Source organism: Chrysochloris asiatica, unplaced genomic scaffold (genome assembly GCF_000296735.1).
Source record: "Chrysochloris asiatica unplaced genomic scaffold, ChrAsi1.0 scaffold00001, whole genome shotgun sequence".
NCBI classification, from domain to species: domain Eukaryota; kingdom Metazoa; phylum Chordata; class Mammalia; order Afrosoricida; family Chrysochloridae; genus Chrysochloris; species Chrysochloris asiatica.
In genome coordinates this window covers 41165738-41181844 of record NW_006408519.1, presented here as the reverse complement: position 1 = coordinate 41181844, position 16107 = coordinate 41165738, and the positions used below count along the sequence as shown (strand labels likewise).

The 16107-nt window shown below is 48.8% G+C and overlaps 1 protein-coding gene across 1 annotated transcript in view; it reads right to left on the bottom strand.

Annotated features, from left to right (window-relative positions):
- Positions 1 to 16107, bottom strand: part of TG (thyroglobulin) — a 266945-nt gene that overhangs the window by 210256 nt on the left and 40582 nt on the right. The window contains exons 15-20 of the mRNA XM_006830717.1: positions 15780 to 15882; positions 13897 to 14097; positions 13427 to 13639; positions 12077 to 12231; positions 9222 to 9378; positions 6569 to 6793 (exon numbers count right to left, since the gene is read on the bottom strand). Coding sequence (XP_006830780.1) covers positions 6569 to 6793; positions 9222 to 9378; positions 12077 to 12231; positions 13427 to 13639; positions 13897 to 14097; positions 15780 to 15882 — 1054 coding nt within the window. The remainder of the gene's footprint in view (positions 1 to 6568; positions 6794 to 9221; positions 9379 to 12076; positions 12232 to 13426; positions 13640 to 13896; positions 14098 to 15779; positions 15883 to 16107) is intronic.

Genomic DNA, 16107 nt, shown 5'->3' with positions numbered 1-16107 from the left:
GCATGTGGGAGGTATGGAGATTGAGCCAACTTTGGTGTCTTAACTACTGTCTGTAGTCTGGGTACATGCTTGGTGTTCCTGACTAAATCAGAAACTGAAGCCACGTCTTGGAAACGGAACAAGATATTTTTTTGGTCTACCTCAAGCAATGACTATCCTCCCTCAGTGAGGGAAGTTTCGTTACTTTTATGAGTCAGGCTGTTGATGATCATCTCTGGCATTTCAACAAAGTTCTTATTATGTATTCAAGAACGTGGTCCTCAAAGACATGGCTAAATGACAGCTAATCTTTTTACTGGCCTGAGATGTCCTATCCCCCAAACCCAGGTTGCCCATGAAGGAGTAGAAATAAGAGAGCAGGGAACTAGCATTTGTAGGAAGCCCATCAGTTTGAGAGCCCCTTACCTGTGCTCAAGGAACATGCATCCTCTTTCCTCCCACCATTTCCTTACATCTCTGACGTCAAGAGATTTCCCCCACAAAAGAACATTTTTATAACTCAGACTGAGACTGGGGCTCAATTAGCATCATCCTTCCCTCAACTGGTGGAGCCTCTCAGTGACAGTGGAGACTGTTAGAGCAGCCGACTGCTCATCCTTTAATAAAAGCACTCCATCAAGATCATTGGAAAACCTTTTTGACTCAATTTCCTCTTATGTAAAGTGGGACAGTTGGGTATACTTGAGTTAGCATATTTCACAAAGCTTTGGTTATGCTACGCTCCTACCAACCTTGTCCCCATATCCTCCCCAACACTACAAGTCAGGTTTCTACTGAAGAAAAATGTCTATGAATAAGCATGGTCTTTCTGCCTGGGCTTCACTCCACCCCACACTTGGCTCTGTCCCTCACTAACTCCAAATTGCTCCATGGTTCCCCTCACCAGTCTAAGTTTCTCACCCCAGGTCTCTCCTGCTCTGGTCCACACCTTCTTCCCTGGTCCCACCTCCTGCCACCTCCCCTGCACAGCCCACTCCCTGGTCTTGTAAACCACACACTCTGACCCACCAAACCACACTTCTTCACATCTACTTCTCCACTAGCCTCCTTCATCACTTCAGCACCCCAGGATGGACAAGCACACACATCCAACACACCCCACCACTATCCCCACACCACTTCACCTGTTTGAGCAGCGATTCCTAGTCATCCTTCGAGATTTCATGCCAGTCTATATCATCCAGCAAGCCTTCTCTGATTAGGAAATCAAAGCTCTTTGCATATGACCCTGTAGCTGTCTATTAACTTGGCTCCCACCCAGATTGTGTGCTCCTTGAAAGTAGGGACTCTGGAATTTCTTTTCTTAAGGATGTGTGGCACCAAACTGTCTTTTGAAGCCTTGGAAAAATGGATGGAAATATGGATGGGTGAATGAGTGGATGGGTAGATAGCTGGGTGGAAGGAAGGAAGGGAGGGAGGGAGGAAACAAGATATGACATTACTTTGGGGGTTAAAAAACAACCGAGAACTACCCTTATTACAGGAAATTGTAATGAATCAGTGACTGGTAACAGAGTACAGAATGGAAAATGGAAAATTCTGGCAATTTCTGCAAGACTCTACCAAATGGACCAATCCAACTGAAGGTAATCCCAAGGGGAGGCCAAATGGGTGGCCTAGAGACTAGAGGGTGGATACAACTGACCCCCACTGAGCTCCAAGCAAGGCCCCCTTCGCCCTGCAGTGTCCAATTCCCTGGATGAGGACTCCACACCACCACGAGTCACATGACATGGACATTCTCGCTGTTTCCATAGGTCAAGCCCTCCATGGTAAGCATGCAGATGAGCCCCTTAGAGAGGCCATATACAGAAACCCTGCTTTATCTTCCCAGGACAAGGTTCTGCTTGTAATCTCACAGCTGTGTTCTAGATGTGACTGCCTTTTAGAGGGGAAAGAGCCAAGATGCATGGATTCAAAAACCCAAGGGTCTCACTGCCCTGAGGATCCCGTGATTGAGAAGGGAAATGTGTGATACAGAGGACAGAACAAAGAATCCAGAGACAGACCAATTGGAATTTAAGTCTCAGAACTGCCAATCAATAACACAACTGCCCACTGGGTGTCTATAAGATGTCGGTGGGGTACTGGGCATAATTTTTCAGATCATGCATAATGAAGATAATTCTCCCAAGATTCCACAACTTGAAAGTGTTGAAACCAGAGTTCAAGCCCAGGTCCTTCTGACTTCAAAGAACAGCTCTTAACACTATTAACTTGGGCCTTGGTTCCCTGTTCCATCATATTTGATAAATACCTGGCTTTGGACCAGAGTACTGCTAGTCAGACTAGCACATACCGGAAACTCAATGAAGGATGGGTATTATCATTGATAGCAGGGGAATCCACGTCTTTAGTGATAACTTCTGTGAATTCCATTCTGTATCTTTCTAAACATTTGGAGGAGTAAGTGGGTAGGATTGAATGGTGTGATTTCGATTCTTCGAAATTCTGCAGGAGTTGAAAACCAGAAAGCATATTTCTCTAGAGTGAGGGCTGACCAAGTTCAATCCATTGTTTGTTTTGATAATTCATGTTTTGTTGGAACATAGCCATGGTTTTCTCCCTACATTGGGTGAGTTCAGTCATAATGGGACCCTAAGTGTAGCCATTGTGAGATCATAACTATGGTGCTGTAGGATCAGTCCTTGATGACTAACCCCAAGGTCAGTTCAAACCCATCAACCACTCTTTGGAAACCCTAGATAGAGTTGCTATGAGTCAGAGCTGACTCAACGGCACTTAACGACAATAAGAGTAAACATAAGCAAGCACTGCCTAAGAGCATCTTTTCTACATCCCCTACTTGTCCTTGTTTCCTTGTTTCTTAAGTGTATGTTTTGACTATTTTAAGTTGGAATGTTCATAATTACCTGGCTCTGCCTGGAGCCTGGAGCCTGGTCCCTGTTCTGATAAGGAGTGACCCTTGGGACAAAAAGGCACTGAGATCATTCATCCTGCCCTCCTTGCAAAGTTTACTGGGGCTTCATGCCGTCCTTGTGATGCTGTGCAAATGTTAGAATTGTGGCCCCGTTTGCATGTAATTCATGGTGGATCTTAAAAAAGAAGTATCATGATTGTAATAAAGTGTCGCTCAAATACCAAAAATGCCTCCACTGTGGGTGTCCCAGTGAGGACCCCCCAATAATAACAAAGGATTTTCTTTTTCTTTATCTGGAGTGTCTGTTAACTGGACTTACTAGCTCCAGGGCATAGGACCCAAGCTTTGGAGTAACAGTGAAGAAAGAGACTGGCAAAGACTAAAATCTTCGTTATGTGACCTTTTATAGAAATAGCTTGCTGGCTCCTATTCAAGATGCAAGCAAGTGCATCTTGGGCAAAACCTTTAACCCAGAGTCACTGTTCCCACTATCTCTGCAGTCCTCTTTACCTAGGTTCTGAGTCTGGCCTTTGACCTCCACAGCCCCCCACCAGCTGACACCTAAGACAGTTTTCCCTATTCAGGTGAGACTGTCAAGCTCTGACTAAGTCGCCCGCCCTCTCTCCCAGCCAGGCCAATAGGCACTAACCATCTAATTTCCAGGATGGCCGCACCCAGAAGGAGCATTGAGATTAGATTTGTGCTTTTCCTTTAACAAGGGAAACCTGAGGCCCTGTGAGGAGAAAGGACTTGCTCATAGGTACAGAGCGCACACAGCTTCTACAAGTCTGGCCCTCTTCATCTCCTGGGACTCCACATCGGAACTCCATGTTCCAGAGGTCTCCAAAGGCTCCCAGGGCCCCCACATCAGCACCACCTGGGGTGGCTATAAAAACAGTCTCCTGACTCCCACCCTTCCCCTACATACACACTTACTAATTTGGACTTTAGCAATGACAAAAAGGCTCCCCATTAAAGTCTGAGACCACAGCTGTGGGTGTTCAGAACACCCCATCTCTGTGGTCCTATGTCACCCACCTAGCCAGAAAAAATCCATTCTCCTGTCTCTGACACATGTTCTTCTGGGCTGGACAGCTCTGGTGAGGTGGGTAATGGTGTGTGCTGATTCCACAGGACCTGGGGTTACTGGCCCCCTGAGAATTGGCTAGATGAATTGAGTCTCTGCTGCGAGCCAGCCCTACTCCGGGTACCCCAGATGTGATACACTATTAAATCAGAGCCTTAACCTCTTTACATGTGAATTGGATAAGATTACCTAATTCACATGTAAACCTGGTGTGGTGCTGTAAGATAAGCACTCCACCTCGAGGTCAGTTTGAACCACAAGATCGGTGGTTCAAACTCACCAACCGCCCCTCGAGAACCCTATAGAGGGTCGCTGTGGGTTGAAACTGACTTGACAACACTTAACAACAACAATCTACCACCAAGAGCTATTCTGCGAGTTCAATCAAATATCTACAAAGATGCTTTATAGACAGACTGCAAACCAAACCAGACCAGACCCACGGTCATCAAGGCAATTCCGACTCATTCCTCTAAGACCGACTAGAACTGCTCCAAAGGGATTCCGAGGCAGTGGATGTTTACCGAAGCAGACTGCCGCATTTCCTCCTGCAGAGTGGATGGTGAGTTTGAACCTCCTGTCTTTCAATTAGCAGCTAAGTACTTCAGCCACGGTGTTCTCCTCTTGACTGCGAAGTCCTCTGTAAATATCGGTGGGAAATAGTCTGTGTTGACACTAAGCTGCATCTTAATTCCAATTGGAGTTCTGAGCTTGATGTAGATTTCAGAAAAAGGAAAGGCCATGCCGGTTTTGCATAGCAAACAATCAGAAACCATGAGAAGCAAAATAAATGTGATGTGTTTTCTCTCTTTGGGTCAAGCAAAACCATTCGCCATCTCACTCCATGGGGGAGAAAGGCTTCTCAAGAAGATTCCCTTTAAGCTTCTGTGACAGACTAAAAACCCATTGGCACTGAGTCAATCCCAGCTGGCAGTGACCATGGAGGAGAGAGCAGAACTGGACCCGACGGTTTCCAAACTGTCGTCTTCCGGTAAGTAGATGGCCTCATCTGGCTTCCATAGAGTCATTGGTGGGTTCGAATTGTTGGCCTTTTGAGTATCCCGAGTGTTTAACCACTGCAGTCCCAATAGAACAGCGGCCCCCAAAGATGTCCTCCTACTACTCCTGGAACCTATGACTATGCTAGTTTACACGACAAAAAGAATGAACGTCGCAGATAGAATTAAGGTCATTAGTCAAGTGGCTGTCAGTAGGGCTGCGAACCTCAAGGTCAGCTAGTTCCAAACTACCAGTGGTTCCATGTGAGAAAGATGAGGCTTTCTGCTCCCGTAAAGATTTACAGCCTCGGACAGACACCCTGTATAGGGTTGCTATGAGTCGGAACTGGCTCCACGGTACACTACCACCACCACCATCAATCAACTGAGCTTACAATAAGCCATTGGCCTGGATCATCTGATGCAATCACAAGGGTCCTTAATCATGAAAGCATGAGGCAGAAAAGAGGTGGAGGTAGACATGATGACAGAAGAATGGTCCAAGAGAAGAACCCTTGCTGGCATTGAAGACGGTGAAGGGGCCACAATCCAGGGAAAGCGAACAAACTTTAGAAGCTGAAGATGTCAAGGGACCAAATTCCTCCCAAATCTTCCAGAAAGGAATGCAGTCCTGTGCCAACACCGATTTGAACCCAATGATACCCAAGTCAGATGTCTGGTCTACAGAACCTCAGAGAAGAGATTGATGCTGATTAAGTTGGCAGTAATAGTCACAATAGGGAAATACGAGTGACCATTCGAGGAATTTATCATTTCATCCCAGTGAAAATGACTTCAGTGTAAAGACAAGAAACAACTGCAGGGAACCTCCACTTAGAATCAGTTCTCCAGAGTGGTGAGTTCTAGGGCTGAAAACCGGCCATTTGGGGTTCTAATGAGTAACATATGGCTGTAACCAGACTAAGACATGCCCATGAGAGCCCAGGATGGACATCAGACTTCTGTACAAAGACAACACAGTCCAGGTCATAGAGTCCAAGGTTATCAAGAGGTAGGAGAAAGGATCACTTCTAACATGGGGTTCTTCTTGTTTCATCACCTGTACCTTAGTTTCACCTGCCTTCTGATGGGTAACGACTACATGCCCACACAGGTGGATCATTGAAAACCTTCTGTTGGATAAATCAATGAATGATTCTCAAATAAATGAATGACTCTGCTGAGTCCAAGTAACACAGTAACTACAGTCTGGAAGCTCCACTGGCTGCCACCTGTCCACCAGGAGTGGTCATACCAGAGCTTCCAGTGTCACAGCAACACACAAGCCACCACATTGATAGATGGGCGGTGGCCTCGGTGGAGCTTCCAGACCAAGACAGTCTAGGATGCAAAGCCTGATATCTACTTCTAAAAATCAGAAGTTGAAAATTCTGTGATCCACAAGAGAATACAGTGCTGGAAAATGAGCCCTCTGGTTACACAGCACTGACAATGACAGTGGTTGAAAAATGGACTCAAACAGACCAGCAGTCATGAAGGTGGCAAAGGACCAGGAAGGCTTTTGTTCTAGTGTCCATGGGGTCACCATGAGTCAGAAGTCTAAGCTGATATGTTAGCAACAGGAAGTGAGGGGGAACTTACCACATCCCAGTGGATCCTGACTGTCTTTGTTGGTGGCCGAAACCCTGTAGAATCCTTCCAAACACCCGAACCAGGCCCTGGGAGAGGTGTCAAAGCGGTCCCCTTGGAGAAAGCGAATGGAGGTGTCTGCTGGGAATGTCTTTGAATCCAGATGAAGCTGGAACTCGCCATTTTGGATCAAATCTGCAAAGCGCCCAACAAGATCCTTGCCTACTAAAGCTTCCTCTGTAAGACACAGGAAGAGAAAGGAGGGTCACTTCATTGTTCTCTATGAAGGTCAGAAAGGATCAAGAGGTCAGAGCTGCCTAGAACATTCATGCCGAAAGGGCATCATCTTGCGCATCATCTGGGACAAGCATGTGGAGTCTAATTTGATAGGAGAGAGACCCAAGGTAACACAGGAGAAAGGAGCCCAACTATGATGCAAACCCAGCTCTGGTTATGTCTTGTGGCTTCCTGAGGTCCACATTGGTATCGGATGGCATGTGTTCTGTCACAATTGAATCAAGGTCCAGTACCTCGATACCTCTCCATGTCTACCTCTGGTGGGCTATCTAACATCTCTGAGTCTTCATTTCACCATCTGCAAAATGACCTGGGAATTCCACTTTTGCAGTCAAGGAATATAGGAGATCATGTATGAGAAGGTGCAACCCAAAGAGAAGGCAGGGGCTCCAGGAGCAACCTGGCATTCCACCTCCTCCAGCTGAGGCACTCCAAGCATTTCCAGGAAGACAATCCATGAGCACCCCCATGTTCAGCACCCATTTGTGCTGCCATAGGCTACTGAAAGGCCAGTCCTGGACCCCACGTCTCAGTGCTCACTGTGTGCACAACTGAAGCCAGGAGTAAACTTCTCCTCCCACTGCAGTTCCCATTGTACCCTGTCATCCAGGTTCTTTGTGGAGGAAGAACCCCGCATTCATAATGCCAGGCAAGTGCCACTGAAACTGGGCAATGACAGAGAGGCCGTCTGCCTCCTGGGTTAAATTCTAGGATGTTTCCTCAATGTTCCCCCCTTATAGACAGAGAAAAAGCTCCAACCTGTCCTGGCCATGGGACACTGGGCTATTAGATGGAATTATGTGGACGGTTTCTTCACCTGCCAGCAAATTCAGAGCTAAATACAATGCATGCTGATGTTACTAGGGTTGTTGTTAAGTGCCGTCGAGTCAGTTCTGACTCATAGTGACCCTGTATAGTTGGAGGGAACCAGGGAACACGTTTGGCCTATGGGCCATATAAGGCCCACAAAATCATTTGCCAAGGCCACCACAATTCCATCCAACACATTTTTATTGTTGAGTGCTGTTGAGTTTGTTTTGACTCATAGTGACCCTAGATAGAGCTTCCAAGGAACAGCTGGTATGTGTGAACTGCTAACCTGGCAGTCAAACCAAACTAGTAGTACAGTGCTTCATCTCACAGCATCATACTGCGTTATATTAAGCGCTGTTAAGTTGGTTCCGAACCATAGCGACCTGTATAAGGTTTCCTAAGAGCGACTGGTACCACAGTGGTTACAAATTGGACTGCTAACCTCAAGGTCAGCAGTTCGAAACTACCAGCTGTTCCATGGGAGAAAGATGAGGCTTTCTGCTCCTGTAAAGATTTATAGCCTCAGAAACCCTGTATAGGGTCGCTATGAGTTGGAACCGACTCCAAGGCACACCACCACCACCACCAAGAGCGACTGGTGAGCTTGAATCGCCAAACTTTAATGTTTGACTAAATATAGCAAGCTAATTTTTAAGCTGATAATATTGGGTGGCCCATGAATGGAGTTGTAAATTTTGGCAGAGAAAGGGTTCCCTACCCCTACTGTATAGGGTTACCAAGGAGTAGTCCAGTGTTCATCCTACAGTGTCACACCAGGACTCCAGACTGATATTATTCCTCCTCAAATCCACTCTACTCCTTCTTACATCTTACTATTTTTGACTCAGCTGTATCAGAATTTCCCTATTTTAAATAAAGCACTAACATGTTAATGAGCCTTGGAGGAATAGTGTGTTAAGCATTGGGTTCAAACCCACCAGCTGCTCCGAGGAAGAAAACTGAAGCTGTCTATTCCCATAAACAATTACAGTCTCAGAAACCCTATGGAGCATACTACTCTGTCTTATAAAGTACCTAACGTCTTAATCAGCTCAACAGCAGTGAGGTTATTTTATTTGTTTAATAGCATGCTTCAATAGTGTATGCAGTTTGAAAAGTTTACAACCAGAAGTTGGTGGACCATAAATTATAAACCAATATGGCCTCTAAACCAATATGGCTTCCAAACCAATATGGCCTCTAAACCAATATGGCTTCCAAACCAATATGACCTCTACACCAATATGGCTTCCAAACCAATATGTCCTTTAAACCAATATGATCTCTTTGCTTTAAGCTATTCTCCCCTTCTTCACACTCCTGTGCTCAGAAAATTAAGAATTAGATATCCACAAAAGCCCGACCTGACTTCTTACAGATAACATTACTGAACTCTCGTAAGCCATTGACCAGTCTATTATTAGCTTGTATACATTTTAAGAATTTGCTCCTCTCTTGTACCGGGACCGTAACTCTCCGATTCGATCTCCAGAGGGAAACTGAAGCTTGGAGAGGTTACATGACTTCATCAAGGTAACAGTGTGAGAAAACATACCGATGTTTTGCAAGTCAGGAAACGAAGCCACTGGAATGTCCTCCAGCCGAGATTTCCACGTCACATTTACCCCTAAACGCTCCACCGTCAGACACTCCACCAGCACCGTGGAGTCGTCGCAGACAGGAATGGAAACGGGGATCCCAAAAGTCTTCGCCTACACCAAGACAAAAGTTTCCCGTTCAAGAGCACAGCCGAGCAGAAAGTCAGTATTGGTGGAGCCCACACCAGGTGCCAGGACTCAGCTAGCTACTTGGCTAATTCTTCATGTCGATCGTACATGAGCCACTATGAGCCCCCTTCGCCCTGTCTGTGAAAAGCGAGGCTCAGAGAAGTGGACAGCTTGGCCCAGTCACACAGCTCACACAGGTAGAAGTGGAGTAAGAAATCGTGTTCTATGCAACGAAAGCCCCTCTGTTCTAACTTGTGTCTCCATATTGCAGGCAGCAGCAGATGGCTGCTTCTGTGAGGCAATTCCAGTATCTTTTAACTCTATTTTTCCATGAACTTTTGGAAGTCTCATGTAGCCAGTGGGACACAAACTCTCCTGACCCCGAGCTCCTGTAACCTCCTCTGGCTCCCCCATTTTGGCTGTACAACCCCATCTTTCCTCCCAGTCCAAGTGTGGCTGTGGTGGTTCACCCTAAAGGTCAGTGAGCAGCCTTCTAAAGGGCAGGGTGGGCACTGGACATTTGTGTAGTCTACTGAGTCCCAAACGGTGCCTGGTACAGACCCAAGGTTCAAGAGAGCGTCACACTACCCTCTCCACACCATCCTCTTGCAAAAACCAACTTCCCATATATTAAGATATAGACCCCTGAGAAGTTGATTTCCATAAATCTGGATTTCTAAAAGAGTGAGAATGCTGGGCACTTAAGGGAAAGGTTCTGTGAAGGAAGGTCACAATGGAGGGTCAACTTTGCTGTGGTGCTGAGAGCCCTCAGCCCTCTCCTTGGGGTCAGGACAGTGGTCTCCGAAGTCATCCACTTCAGCAAACATACACTGATTCTGCAGGTCAGAATCTCATGCTACGCATGGGAAATGTTCACCAGACCCTCACCTACCACCGCTCAGCCTCCCAAATGAGGTGAGTTCGTTGAGGTGGGTTTATGTTGATGTCATTTAGTGAGGACCTTCTGTCTTTGTTTTATCAGATGACAGTGTGGTAATAGCTTTCAAAGATTTCCCATTAGTCAGGTGTTGATGTGGAGTCCTGGGGTGATGCTGTGGGATAAAGCATTGGACTGCAAGGTCAGTGTGAAGTACAGGGTCAGCGGTTCAAATTCAACAGCCACTCTGTGGAAACCCTATCCAGGGTCACTATGAGTCGAAACAGACTTGACTTTACTTAACAACAACCACAAAGTCAGATTCTGTTTGGGGTGTTTAAAATTAGCTAATTTAATCTCCAAAACAAACTTCTGAAGTCAGAACGATCATTACCCCATATGAGAGATGGGAAATTACCTCAGAGAGGCTGAGTAACTTTGCTCAGAATCACACAGCTAATAAAGGTGGAGTTTGCCCAGAACCTATGATTTAACCACCCGGCAGAGTGTGAGGAACAGAGAATTTGACTCTGCACATTGTCTCATTTAAGCCTAGTCCTCAAGGTTGGTACTACTACCCCTATTCCAGAGAGGAGCAGTGTGAGGCTCAGCCAGGCTGGCAAAGGCCCTGGTCCCAATGGTAATAAGTGGTAGACTCAAGGTTTGAATCTAGATCCATCAGACTCTAAAACTTGTGTCTCCAACTTCCAAAGAATAAAACCTGCCCCTGGTCTTAGAAGCTATCTGTCTCATTGCCAGAACATGACACCTGGAAGCTCCCCAGACTAAACCCATACTGCATCCTGACCCCATCTCAGTCTTCAGCATGGTCCTCAGTCCTGAGGTCCCCAGTATTTTGGAACATTCTGTTTCTTGGTATGTGGTGTTTAACTTCTGCATCACGTAAGTGGCAGCACTAGGCATTCACCTCAGGCCCTAAACCCATCTCCTTGAGTCTTCCCTTCCCCTCAAAACATTGTCGATGGCTCAATCCAGTCAGCTCTGCCGTCCCAGTTGTCCTGAATCCTTCAGCTTTTTACCTTCTGCACTCCCATCACCTCAGCCAAGACCACGCCAAAGCTCCATGCTCCTACCCTTGGCCCCTACAAGTCCGTCCATTCTCCACACAGAAGCCAGAGTGAACTTTGACATCTCCACCATATCATGTGACTCCAGTAAGGCCATAGACAAGGCCCTCCCCCCACTGCACCCCTGCCCACAGCCTCCCAGATTTTGTGAAATCTGCCAAGAATGTCTCTGTCAAAGGACAGCAGCCCTTCTATTTCCTCTGCAGGGATTCATTCTCCCCAGATAGCCATGAGGCCGTCACCTCACCTCAGGCAGGCCCCTCAAATGCCACCTCCTCAGAAAGGCCTCACTGGAAGGTAGCGGGGGAGACCACAGGACTGCTCTCCGCTCTGTCCCTGGCTCTAACATGCCCTAGCTGGGGGATTCTGGCCAGTGATTTTAACTCTCTAGTCTTCATTTTCTGCATTTACCAAATGGTGGTACAATTGGGTTCCTCTGAGGATGGCTTTAGCCAATCCATGCCAAAGGAGAAGAGGTACCAGGCATGTAACAAGTGCTCAGTACACATGTGACATCGTGGTCTAGAAGCCAGGGCAAGCAGGGCTAGGTAAGAAGTCCACCTCAGACTCTAGGTAATGAGTCTTGGTCATATGGTTGTCCCATTTGGCACCTCAGTTTCCCCACCGGTAAATAGGAATGAGAGTTCAACCCTAAATCCATTGAAGCCACAAGATTCTCTGCCTCAGTGACCCTCATTTGGGGAAAGCGGGGGCCTACCTGGATTTGACAGAAGCCGCGGGCCTTCAGCTCATCCAGCACGAAGACCTGGAAAGCCTGAAGCAGGCCCGCGTAGTCGGCGCTGCACATCTTGCCTAGTGGAAGCCGGAGCTGGAACTGCGCTGTGGTCTGGACCGTCTGCCATGGCTGGAGCCCTGCGGGCAACACTAGGGGTCAGCAGGCAGAGGCAAGAGGCCGTGGGGCTCTTTTCTGTGCTTGGTTTTTCCACTGCCTATACAGTTCTTCCTCCTTTCATTACAGCACACAAGCATTGTCATTTTGCGCTGTTTCCCTCAGAGTCTAAATACTTCTAACATGTTGGTTTGTCTCTGAAAGCACTCCATCGTCTCCCAGCAAATTCAGCCCTGTCTTAACCTCTAAACCAAGGGTGTCTTACATTTGGGGTGGGCCTGAACAGCATCCTGCTTGGAAGATCTTCCCAAAGAATTTCTCCCCCGAGAAAACAGGTTGCACATAAGCAGGATCAGCACGTATGATTTTGCAGGTTAGGAACTGCAACCATGAGGGTTGTTCAGTGCACGACTTGCACAACCATACATAGAAGCCCTACATTCAATTATAGCCCCTCAAGATCCACACCTCTGTTTCCCAGATCCAATGGTGACAATCCTGGTCTCAACTGCAGCTCCGGCTGCCCTGTCAGAGCTCCCAGGGCAGGCCATTTCTTTGTCTAAATCACATTTTAAACTTTTTTGTAGAGGGGGTACCTCCTATCCCAGAAAGCTTTGCAACAAATCCTATCCATGGACACTGTGCCATTCAGTCCCAAGTTCTGGGTCTCTTTCCCAAGTGCCCACCCCACTGCAGTAATGAACACACGGCTAGGTCCAGCTGCCCAAGTTGCCCATCTGGCTGTGAGTGCCCACAGCATGCTGCATGCTAAGCAGGGAGATACTGAAACAGAGCACAGACCACAGTGACCAGAAACAAGCCCTGCCTGGAGCAAGGTCTGGACTCCCGTTCTACTGGACACTAACCCTGCAGGTACAGACAGACATGGGAGGGAGACCAGTTGTCACAGGGCCACGCTCATAGGTCAGAGAAGGTCAGCACCACAGTAATCATGCCACTCTTAGAGCAGTTACTCAAGACCCCCTGGACAGCTTGGAATGAGGACCATTCTTCCAAGGAGCAGACGGCCCCAAGAGCGGTCAAAGATGAAGGACACCTCATTCGCTCCTTCTAGACGATGCTCTGTCAATCCCTCTCTCTGCTCCATGTACACAGCTGACCACACCAATGCTACATTTGGCAAATGAAATGATCACATGTGCCCTCTGGTCTGAGAGGCACGGCAGGGGGCAGGGAAGCCACCTCAAGGCCACGTACTCTGGCAGGCCTGGGGCAGTGGTGGCCCTGTCTCCCAGCGTCTGCTGTCCACACTGCACACCAGGGGGTGTGGCAGGAAGACACTGTGGTGGCCCAGGTGGCACCTCAGCTGACACTGCTGGGTGCTGGCAGCTCCCTCACTCGAGGTCTCCTCACACAGGACGGTTCCGCTGACAGCCTCAGTCACACCAAATGGGAGCGGGCACTCTGGGCCTGGGAGGAGTAAAGAGGACAGCTGTGGGCATCTGCCAGGCCCCAGGGGTGGGCTGGGGGTTCTCTCTGCAGCTGCTCCTCTCCAGACCCCAGCTCACCCCACAGCCCATTCTACTTGTCTGCTCTCAGGTTAGTCTGACTTCTGTTCCCTCTGTCTGACCCCCTCTCACTCTGAACAGACACCAGCCTGGGTCAAGGCACAGATGGGCGGGGTCCCGAGCCCAGGGAGCCCCTAGGAGTAGGGGACCCCAACTTACGCTCACAGGCAGGCTGGCTCCCGACCACGCGGGTCCCAGGGACCTCCTCTCCACCTGCCAGGACACACCAGCAGCTGTCCCCAGCTGGGTCACACTGCACAGGGGAGAAGGACCCAGCTCCTGCCTGGCAGGCTGGGGTGTAACCTAGTCCAACCCTCTTCTCGAGAGCTCCATTCCTGAGTGACTCACAGACACTGGGGCCTGATAAAGGACAAACAGAGGGATGGCTCAGGGCTCTTTTCACAATGCACAGCTTTCTCAGCACCTATAGGTCACGTAACTCCACCTACTACAATAATAGCTCCTATGGCCATCCACCTCTACTGTCCACTACCTACCTCCACCAACACCACCCACCTCTACTGTCCTCTACCTACCTCCACCAACACTACCCACCTCTACTTTCCTCTACCTACCTCCACCAATACCACCCACCACCTCTGTCCTCTACCTACCTCCACCAACATCACCCACCTCTACTGTCTCTACCCACCTCCACTAACACTACCCACCACCTCTGTCCATACCCACCTCCACCAACACCACCCACCTCTACTTTCCTCTACCCTCTCCACCAATACCACCCACCACCTCTGTCCTCTACCCACCTCCAACAACATCACCCACCTCTACTGTCTCTACCCACCTCCACCAACACCACCCACCACCTCTGTCCTCTACCCACCTCCACCAACACTACCCACCACCTCTGTCCACACCCACCTCCACCAACACCACCCACCTCTACTGTCCTTTACCCACCTCTACCAACACCACCCACCACCACAGTCCACACCCACGCCATCCAACACCACCCACTTGCAGGCTCCCCAGGGGTCTTGGGCTGCCTTCCTGTCCCCCAGGATGTTGGACTGCTTGGCTCTGAACACTCCCCTTGCCCACCCTCAAGGAGCTTAGAGTCCTGAAGAGAACGAGAGCTCAGTGTCATGAAGGCAACAGGTGAAGAGGCTTGGTAGGAGGTACTGAATTCAGTTCTGAGGAGAGAGAATTTCTGGGGGCTGACGACGGTCTGAGTAAGGATCAGCTGGGTCAGAGTGTGGGGGCAAAAGAGCAATTGCAGGTGGTAGAACAAACAGTGAAGGCTCAGGGGAAGAGTGTCCACTCACTGATTAGAGCTTACCACAGACACTGGTGGCACACTGGTTGATCACTCAGCTGCTAACTGAAACAACAGTGGTTCAAACCCACCAGTTGCTCCATGAAGAAAGACGTGGCAGTCTGTTTCCATAAAGATTACAGGCTTGGGAAGACTATGGGGACAGTTTTACTCTGTCCTGTAGGGTGGCTTTGAGTCAGAATTGATGCTATGGCATTAGACACAGAATTACGGCACCAGAACCCTCCAGTGTGAGAGTAGGACAAGCAAAGACTTAGAGATGCCCAGGAGTCAGATGCACCAGCAGGCCCTTGAGCTGTGCCAAGGGCTTGAACTTGACCCTGAGTAAAGGGGGCAGCAGAGGAGGGACCTCATCACATTTGCATTTTCTGGGCACCTCCTTGACTACAGCGTGGAAACCAGACAGACAGCAGGACCAGGACAGCAGGACCAGGACCAGGACAGAAGCAGAGGGGCCAGGAGGGAGCCTGCTGTGGCATTGGTGCTGCACAACTGGGAAGCGTCATTGCCCACCTCCCTGGGGACCAATGCTGGTCTGTGCTCTCTAGGGGACAAAGCCACACCCCTGTGCCAGGGAGGGAGTGGGTGTCACCCCTACATTATGGGTGAGAAAGCAGAGGTGGGCGAGGTTGTGCACTGTGTCTGCAGCAGAAGTAGGAAATGAAATCAGCATGGGGACTCCATGCCCTGTGGTCACTGGAGGGGGCTTTCTGGGCAGGGAGTAGAAGGGAACATGACAACTCACAAGAGCCACTGTTATCTGTGCCCTGTAGCTCCCCATCTCCGGACGCTGGGTCCACACACCAGGCACCAGCCTCCGTCTCCTGCCGCCGGGCATACGCTCCTGCCTGAGATAAGACCAAGGACACATCACCCTGAGGATAGCAGGCAGGGAGAGGGGGGTCAGGTGCCAAGAACGTCCCCTCCCAGACAACTGGTGGTGACCACTCTAAATGGAGACCAGGAACAAACTGATACCAGTGTGTGTGTGTGTGTGTGTGTGTGTGTGTGTGTGTCACAATGCTGAGTTAGCATTTTGTAAAAATGTTAAAATACTGTTTATGTTGTTGGCT